We start from the raw sequence: 9472 nt of genomic DNA, 5'->3' as shown, positions 1-9472 counted from the left end.
GCAGTTGCGTTAAGTTACAGTAGTCACAACTGCAGCACTAATTTGCCTATTGTGATCCTCATGAATGGGTTTTAAGCCTCATCCTGTCATGTTCTGCTCTTTAACAGGTCACATCACCGCTCTAGAACTCAGTTCCTTTCTGTGGTTGCATTTCAATGAAAGAATTGACTGGATTATCACAGGGCATTGTTTCCTGTGCTAACATTCAGCTGCTTGGCTTCTAAAATACTTACCACATGCACAAATTCTTTCTTGTCATCTTTGCCCTTTAGAAACTTATAAGGACTAATCTCAATTAGAGATGTTAGGTGGCCATGGTAAGCGCTGAAAAGAGAAAAGACAGTAACAAAAATCACTCAAAAAAGGATGTTTTACCAGAATATGTAAAACAAAATTGTACATCATCCCAGCAGGATCTCAACATTCGGCCAGATTTAACTACCTAGGGTCTAATTGTTTGTGGGAACATAGGCCATTTAATTCGTTCAGTTCTCATTCATGTAATAAAGCCAAGTATGTATTCTCCTAGCTAATTTAAGTGGAAAAGCAATTCTTTTGATTATTAGGTCAGCTAAGTCCAATTACTTAGACGTAAAAAATGCTATTCTTTCTTTTAATGACTTCCTATGTTTGTATCTGTATTCTTTAAATATATTTGATATATTCTAGCACATTTTAAAACTTTATATCCTAGAATGGATGAGTTTCTGTCTGAGATGTCTTCTAAAGCATGTCCAATGGCATCAATTGGGCAAATACTATTGGGAAGGAAGAGGAGGTGTCTCTGAGAACTAAGACTGAGAAGTGACCAACAGCTATGAAATTGCTTTCTCTCACTTAAAATGCAGGTGGCTATGATAGTCCATGCTCTATCTTTTGCCAAAGATTTAACTGGGAGGTCTAGAAAAGTAATTACAAGAAGTCCATGAATAGATAAAGCAAAGAGGGAGGACTTCCCCTGCTACAGATTAAGGCATATTTTGTCCTGCTATAGGAGTAAGAACAGAGGCCACTGAGACAGAAGGAGAGCTCAGAGACACATCCACATGTACAAGGTAACACAGCATACTCCAGTAGGGTTCAACTGAGGACAATTATAAAAGGAGAAGAAGAAAACGAAGAACAACTTTGTGATTTGGGAGTGGGGTAGGTGGGGTGGGGTGGGGAAGAAAGCTATTAACAAAACTTAGAAAATAAACCATCAGGTAAAATTTCATTGGATCAAAATTAAAAATTTCCATTTAAGGGTAGCATGGACAGAGGAAAAAGACAGGCAATAAAAGGAGTGAGTGCCAAAAATGGTGATTCTCAACTCTGCCTGGATAGTAGGAACATCAAAAAATGTAAAACACTGGGATCCACCTCAGAGATTCTCTTTAATTGCTCTGGGGTAGGGCCTGGGCATTGGCATTGTCAAAATACCTCTCCAGATAATTATAAAATCCAGTGAAGGCTGAGATCCTCTGATGTCGAGTCTCTAAGTAAACAACAACCAAGAAGGAAAGGATGGAATGTAATAGAAGTATGAATGAAAATTTGCTGTCAAATTACATAGAAAAAGGGACAAAGAAAATGAGCAGGTAATTCTCAGAAATCACAAATGTATAACAAACATATGAAGAGAGAAACTCATAAACAGATAACTGTGAATTAAAACACTAGTACCATTTTATACCTAATAAAGAAAAAATAGAGGGCCTCTCCGGTGGCGCAGCGGTTGAGCACTGGGTTGAGAAGCTGCCCACAGCCTCTGCAGTGCCGGTTCGTTCCCCGGCTGCTCCCTGGCCACCGGAGGGCCCCACATGGCGCGCAGACCTCTCCTGCCCTGCCCGCTGCTCCCCTCAGCAGTGTACTTCGGTCCTTCTGTCTGCTCTGCTCCCCGCTCTGGCTCTGGTGAATTCTCTCACCCTCCTGCGCTTCTGACTGTACCCAGTGCTTGTATAAATAAATTAAAAAAATAAAATAAATAAAAATAAATCTTAAAAAAAAAAAAGAAAAAATAGAAGGCAGGATGCTATTAGGTTTTGGTGAAAACACAGCAAATTGGGAAAATCTATGCCCTGCTGTAAAGCCTTGCATCCATCCTGGAACTGTAAGTATTTTGTCATATCAATGATGTCTGTGTGCCCCTACCACCCAGCGATCCTATTTCTGGGTATTTTCCCCATAGAAATTCTCAGAAAGGTCCATAAGAGCATGCTGTTCAAAGATCCTTGTTGCAGCACTGCTTGTGTAGCTGGGAGTCAAGGGTGATCCCCCAAGGATCCATGGGGCTGGGGGGAGTTGGTATGCATGAGCCCAAGCCACACTGCTCCTCATGCAGTTACTGAGCATTTGAAATGCAGGAGTCTGAACTGATATGTGCCGTTAGTGTAATACACTCATTGATTGTAAAGGAGGGAGGAAGGGGGGTGAGGGAGGGAGGTTTGGGAGGGAAGGAAGGAAGGAGAAAATACCAAATCTTTTATACTAATTGCATGTTGAAATGATATGTCAGTTAATGGGATGCCCAGAACAATTTAAGTTTCAAATTATATTTAAATTCCTCATTGTATTTCTATCAGACAGCACTGAATTATAAGATTAAATGTACATCCAGCAATATGGAGTCTTGAAACAGTGCTGAAGGAAAGAAGTCAGAAACAGAAAGAAATCTATAGTCACTTTTGTAAAACAAAATAGATCCACATAAAATAATACACATTTTCAAGAATACAAAAAATAAAAGACATTCATTAGAAGAGCTGTTGATAGGTGGGGGAGAATGGGAATAAAAAAGAACAAAAAAAATAAACTGTGGTATGCAAAATAATGCCCTCCCACCCCCAGCTGCCTACCACCTAGTCTTTGGAGTCTAAAAATCTGTCACATAGAAAGAGGACCTTGCTATAATGGTTAAATTACACACATTTTAAGGAGATGGAGAGATAATCCTGGAGGGTCCAAAGGAATCACAAGGGAAAAAAGCTGGCAGAGGGAAAGCAGCTGGTCAGAGACACAGAAGCCACAAAAGGACAGAAGAGGCTGAGGGATGAAATGGGCTGGCTCCCAATATGGACGAGGGGTCCCAGAGCCAGGGAATTAGGGCACCCATAGAGGTGAGACAAGGCAAGGAGACTGATTCTCCCCATCATGCCTCCAAAAGGAGCTCAGCCTTGTTGACACCTTATGTTCCTTCCATGAGACTCATGTCAGACTTCTGACCCCCTGGACTATAGGAGAGTAAATTTGTGTGAGAGTCACTATGTTTGGAGTAATTTTATACAGCAAGAGAAAGCAAATATACTAACCAACATATGTTCAATTCAACCCTGTAAAGTTGAGTTGAAAGTTAGTAAAGTTAAAAGTTGTAGATTTCATGTTTAAGATGCAATCAATTCACGAGAGGGAAGATTAAACAGTGACCGCCACAAACTGAGAAAGTACTTTCATTGGACTACTGATTTTCTTTATAACATACTCTAAATTGTTACCTTTTAAGTTAATTACAGTGGGTAATCCCAATGGTGAAATGAAGGTTTGGATTTTTAGAATATTGGTTATTTTTTTATTGTTTAAAAAAATAGTTACTCATCTTATCATAGGGGTTCAATAAATAAACAGACTGTGTGAAGAGTTAGCCTGAGTCACATAAAGCCCCTGCAGCAGTGAACAATGGGGACTGGGGAGGAATTAAGGATCCTCCAGGCCTAAGCAGGCCTTGACTCCCCTATACATAATAAAAAACACAATGTCATCTATCCCCTCCTCCTTCTGTGCTTATGGTATTAAATGGATGGGATGAGTCACTGCAAACTTGTCTCAGAGGGACTTTCTTAGAAGTCTTCTTCTAGGACTTACTGGTTAAGGGTAATCACGTCTTGGTGGCCTCTGAAGTGTCGAGCCAGGCGTAACGCCAAGTCGTTGGCTTCAGATCTATTAGGATAATAGAGAGAGGGGAAAGTTTGGCTGAAATGCTTTTAGAAATAATTCAAAATGTTAATTACAAAAGTGGTAAAACTCCAATTATTCAGAAATGAATAAACGAAGTATCTGAAGTTCTCTGCTGCCCCTTCAATCTTGCCTATCCTGTAAGTATCAATCCACCCTTCCAACAGTAGTTGTTCAGCAAAGGAGATGCAGAGAGAGAGCCACTACAAAGTAAGGATGTGCTGTTCAAGCCACACTGGAGCCCAGTCACAGCAGTAGTCGAGTAATTTGGGACACACTGAGAAATATGCAATGGGTTCATCTGAATGGGCTTGCGGGGAGCCATTCACTTGGTTACTATTGTATTCACCCAATATTTGATAAGTCCTCATCTATAAAATGAAGATCATAATGTTTCTGTCTGGTTCAGAGTCTAAATATACTACTCAGTATATTTATTTGGGCCATGTTAAGTATCTGCCAGGTCTATACCAAGTGTTTTACTGTATTTGTTGACATAACTACACTGCTATCTCCTTTATAGGGACAAGGAAAAAGCCTGTTTCCAGGACTTCCAAGGAGGTTAAGTAACTGGAATAAATTTTCACAGTTAAGAAGAGGTAGAGCAAGCATTAGGACTGAAGCCAGTTTAACTTCAAGATTACTGTTTGCATTGTCTCAGGCTCTCTCACCTCCAGTGTATGGAAAATGCCTTGCCTTGGGACTAATCCCCTTGACACTATAGGATTCTTTAGAAATGGAAGTCAAATATTAAGATATTTTATTTATTGAAGGCAAGAATGCTTTATCAATTATCTTGATCCTTAGAAAGGATCTTCTAGTTAAAAATGTGCTTTTGAAATGTCTCACTGACTAGAGAAAAGTGGATCAAAGCATCATATTTCAAAAACTTTCTGAATTCCTTACTAGTTAATACATACAAAAATATATGTTTAAAATAAGAGTTTATGCTATACATACAGGTTTCCTTCCAATGTTATATTGCATTGTAACTTTTTCATGTCACTAGCATATATTTTCAAAAACATACTTTTTAACGTCTGTATAGTATTCCACAGGATTGTCATGTAATACTTCGAATTTACAGAATATAAAAATTGGAACATATTTATTCTCTTGAATTTATTTTCCTTCTTTGTGGTTGTGCTGTGAACTGCCTAAGAAAACAAGTCAATCAAAAACCCTACAAAAATTATAGCTTATTTAGCAAAGTTCTTTCTTTGCCAAAATTCCACATTCGTGCCCTGACTGAGCTACCTCAGTTCACTGAGTATGCAGTCACTTAACCTTACTGCCTGAAGAAGTGTGTTATTTGACTAGTTTGGTTTTTCACATAAACCCTGGACTTGAATATGTTTGCCATGGTTATAGCCTGTAAGTATGGATCCTTTAGGGACACTGGAGGGCACGTTCTTCCCAAGGAAGTCATGGTTCTAAAATTTGCAGTGGTTGCACATCTTAATCATGGCACCACTGATAAAGGCTGTGCTGGGAAGCCTGACACCTGCTCTTCAGTGTCTTGAAGAGGCTCAGGACACTGAGAGTCCTAACAGGCTCCTGGAGTGAAGCAAAAAAGCCACAAGAGTCAGGTCCCCCATGTGTGGTCACTCAGTAAATGGCAAGAATCTCAGGAGACTATTCTGGATGTCACACTCCACCATAGATGGAAAAGAAAAATAAGGGTGACATAATACAGAGATCGGTGGGCATGGAGAGAGGCAGGACAGCTGGAGACATACCCAGAATTTGTAAAATAGAAAACAGAGAGTTTCTCCGGCAGGGTTGCTGAAAGGCGCTTGGCATACTCGACCATGTTGTCGTGGAGGAATCGAGAATTTGTATTTAGCAGTTCCATCTGCTTAAAGGCAGCTTTGACCACTTCTGGGTGACAGTGTCCCACTAAAATTTAGAAGACAAAAATCCCAGAAATGAGTTCCAATTCTAATGACCTGGCAAAAGAGAGGGATTCTGAAGCAAGCAAAAAAAAAAGTCGAGCTTCTTTTCCTCCCATGTGTTTCTGCAACTTTTCCCTGTGTGAACAGGCCCTGAGCGGCAAGGGCACTGCAGACACATCCATTCCTGGGATAAACATCTATGCTGCCACCCTGCTGACTCCATAAACACCCTTCAAGGCACAACCAAGACAGGATATTTACCATGGGCCACATTGTTGATGCAGTCCAGGTACCGTTCACCTTTCTCATCAAACATGTACTGCCGCTGGGCGCTCACTATTTTGATGGGATCTGCCGCAAAGAAAACTTTGCATGAAGGCCTAGAAATAATGAAAGGAAAGGTTAGGTCTGGTAGGAAGTCTCAGTGTTTTTCTTTTCCAATGAAGGTCATGATCAGTGGAAATTTACAGTTACATAAAGGAAAGGGAAAACAACCTGAGTGACAGATTGCTGTTGTTTTTTTCATTATCATCCCAGAGCCTTTTACCTTAATTCTCCATGGGTGGCGCTGCACACATTTCTTTCTTTCTTTTTTTTTTTTTTTTTTAAAGATTTATTTATTTATACAAGCACTGGGTACAGTCAGAAGTGCGGGAGGGTGAGAGAATCCACTAGAGCCTGAGGGGAGAGCAGAGCAGGCAGACTGAAGAAATACACTGCTGAGGGGAGCAGCGGGCAGCAGGAGAGGTCTGCGCGCTATGTGGGACCCTCGCCCGGTGGCCAGGGATCGAACCGGTGCTGCAGAGGCTTGGACCAGTGCTGCAGAGGCTGCGGGCAGCTTCGCAACCCAGCACTCAACCGCCGCGCCACCGGGGAGGCCCCAAGTCTGACAACTTTAATTATACAAACCAAGAACTAATTTTCCTTTGGAAAATTCAGCTTTCTCAGGAAAAAAGAAGGCAAACTTTTTTCTCCCTGAAGCTATGTTGACAAACATTGTCTCATTTAATCCTCCCAACAATCACATGAAATAGGGCTTATTAGTCATATCATTATGTAAGGACATGGAGGTACAGGAAAATTAAACTCATTTCAATTACATGGCCACTAAGTGAAAGAACTAGAATGTGAAAGTAGACCGTCTCCTGCTCGAGCCCAAGAGTTCTCTCTGTCTCTTTCCTTCTAATCTAATTTATAAAGAAAAGACTAGCACTAAAAGCTAAATACAAATAACTTAATGCTAAATACCATGAAGGGGATTTTATGGGAGATCATTTCCATGTGTTTTGAGTGGCACTTGTGCACTTATATATCCAGTTATTTATTAAATAATTACATATTAAATGATATTATTAAATAATGAAATCCAGTTATTCTTCTAATCGCCAACCCCCAATCCAACCTTTTGAGCATAGTAAAGTCATTCAAATTTTTGATTATTGGGGTGACTATCTGGACTATAAATTTTAGCAACATCAAAACATCAGAAAATTTTTAATTTTGGCTCTATGGACATTTAGGAACTAAAAACAAAATACATGTAGTGATTTTTGCCTGCACAAAAACCACGACAAGCACTGAAATTAGTGTTGGGGGGAATTAGAGGCATATAAAACAAATTAATATGCAACTGTTTAGGAAGTATTTTCACTATTGGGAATAGTTTATTTTAAAATTTAAAACTGCTTAAGATAAAACATTTATCACCTTGTTTTCTAGTACTCTCCACCCTGCCCTTCAGACTTCAGGTAAAATTCTCCTGGTCAGCTCATGGCTACATTTGTCTCTTCACAGAATTTGTTCAGTTCATGCCAGAAATCTGCAGGTTTTCACTGCGCTCCAATTACACAGAATTGCAAATTTATACAAAGGAGCAGTGGTAAGAAGAAGGGGAGGGGGCTGAGTCAGGAAGGAGGAATTTGACTGTGGGGACCTCCCTGGGGGTGGGGTGGAGAGAATCCGCGTCCTAAACCATCTAGAAACCCCTGGGGGCGCCCTCAGGAGCCCAGGGACAGGCACTTGTCCGCGGGGGACACGGTTCTGACTCTGCTGTGGCCTCGCGCCCACCCGCTGCACCGCGCGTCTGGTAAAGACCGCAGGCTAAATATTGCAAAATGCCGCTGCTTCTGCAGTGGGGGGGTGGGGGGTGGGGGTGGCTGCCCACGGCGGGCCCCCACTCGTATTCACCTACGACTTTTAAAAAGCCCTCTGGGGACAGGGTGGCAGGAGAACTATGGGGACAACCCGATGTAAGAAAAAAAAAATTCATTAATAAAAAATAAAATACAAATAAATACACAAGCAGCTCACACTCTCTCGCTGCGGACAAAGCGCTGCTCCCGCGCCCCCGGGAGAACCTGCCAGGCCAGAGGCCGCACAGGGGCCCCGTTCGCAGGGCCAGAGCGCAGGGGCGACCGCGCCCGGTCTACACCGCGCGGCACACCCGAGTCCTGACACGGGCAGAGCCAAGCGCCCCGGAGGGTGACCCCGGCGGGGAGGCGGCACCCCACTCGCAAGAAGGTGTCTTCCGAGTCTTCCTACCGGCCGGACTAGTCCTTCCCCGCCGGGCGAGCGCGCGAGGAGGAGCAGGTGCCCTTCCCGCCAAGGCGGCCGGCGCTCGCGGCTCACAGGACTCCAGAGACTCGTCTGAGGGGGTCTCTCTGAGGAACTTCTGGTTGGGGGCCGGGCGGCGGCGAGCTATGCCCAGCGCCGGGACGGCCTTCTCCTCCCAGGGCTGCTCACCCGGGGTTCCCCTCCCTCAGCCGGCAGCCCCTCTCCTTCCGCGGGCGCCCGGCCATCGCTGCGCGGGAGAGCGGGGAGGCAGCCCGGCGGGCGCGCACAGGTGAGGCGCTCCGAGACGGCGGCGCGCACGCGCACAGCAGAGGCGCGCCAGCGGGCGGCGGCGCGCATGCGCTCAGGTGAGGCGCTCCGGCCCGGCGGCGCGCATGCGCACAGGTAAGGCGCTCCAGCGGGCGGCGCGCATGCGCACAGCAGGGGCGCGCCGGGCAGGCGGCCGCCAGCTCCAGCCCAGCGCTGCGCCGCGCCCGCCGGGGCGCATCCTCCGCGCGCCGCGCGCTTGCTGCCCGGCTCCCGGCCCGCTCCAGCTGCCCGCCTCCGGGCTGGGTCTCCGAGCCCCGGGCTGCGTCCTTACCCGATGTGCTTCTTCCTCAGGGCCAGGGTGTCCTGCTTGCTGTACAGCTCGCACATGCCGGCCGCGCAGCCCGCGCCCTTGCGCGCGGCCCTCTCCGGTGCGTGCGCCCGCGGGAGATCCGGACCTCGCTGGGCCCCCCGGGCTGCGGAGGTCACTGGTGGCATCAGCTGGCTGGGGGCATCTCCCTTTTAAGCCTTGCCCTGCCTTTGTCTTTTGCCAAGCCCCACCTCCGCCCTCCCTCCTCCGCCGGTGCCTGCTGGGCAAGTCACCGACTCGCCACCCGTTCGCCACCCTGCCCGCCCCCGGGCGCCCTGGCTCCAGGCTCCCCGCGCGTGCCCAGGGCCCCTTCCCCACCCCCTCTCTGCTCCCAACTCGCCTTTACTTTATGAACTTTGCCTGCTCTTCGCCTTTCTTCGTCCTCTGCCTGAGAACTCCCTCTCGTTTTTCTTTCTTGTTCCATTATTTTCTTGCAAACTTTCAGATAGGCCTTTATGGA

The 9472-nt window shown here is 45.3% G+C and overlaps 1 protein-coding gene across 8 annotated transcripts in view; it reads right to left on the bottom strand.

The window, feature by feature from the left end:
- The window catches only part of ETNPPL (ethanolamine-phosphate phospho-lyase), a 58965-nt gene extending 49923 nt beyond the window's left edge, over positions 1-9042 (bottom strand). For 2 of the 8 annotated variants that reach the window (XM_037509567.2, XM_054694568.1), the window contains exons 1-5: positions 8977-9032; positions 6087-6205; positions 5670-5829; positions 3841-3915; positions 234-324 (exon numbers count right to left, since the gene is read on the bottom strand). In XM_037509567.2, the coding sequence (XP_037365464.1) occupies positions 234-324; positions 3841-3915; positions 5670-5829; positions 6087-6205; positions 8977-9032 (501 nt within the window). Of the gene's footprint in view, positions 1-233; positions 325-3840; positions 3916-5669; positions 5830-6086; positions 6206-6372; positions 6418-7532; positions 7806-8135; positions 8181-8366; positions 8540-8567; positions 8590-8976 lie in introns of those variants that run through there. The other 6 variants (XM_037509566.2, XM_037509570.2, XM_037509568.2 and 3 more) reach the window with 6 other exon arrangements.
- Positions 9043-9472: the final 430 nt, after the last annotated feature.

This window comes from Talpa occidentalis, unplaced genomic scaffold (assembly GCF_014898055.3).
Source record: "Talpa occidentalis isolate TD23 unplaced genomic scaffold, MPIMG_talOcc4v2.1 talOcc4.13, whole genome shotgun sequence".
Lineage (NCBI taxonomy): Eukaryota > Metazoa > Chordata > Mammalia > Eulipotyphla > Talpidae > Talpa > Talpa occidentalis.
Note: the sequence above shows the minus strand (reverse complement) of the source record. Positions and strands in the feature narration are given on the sequence as shown.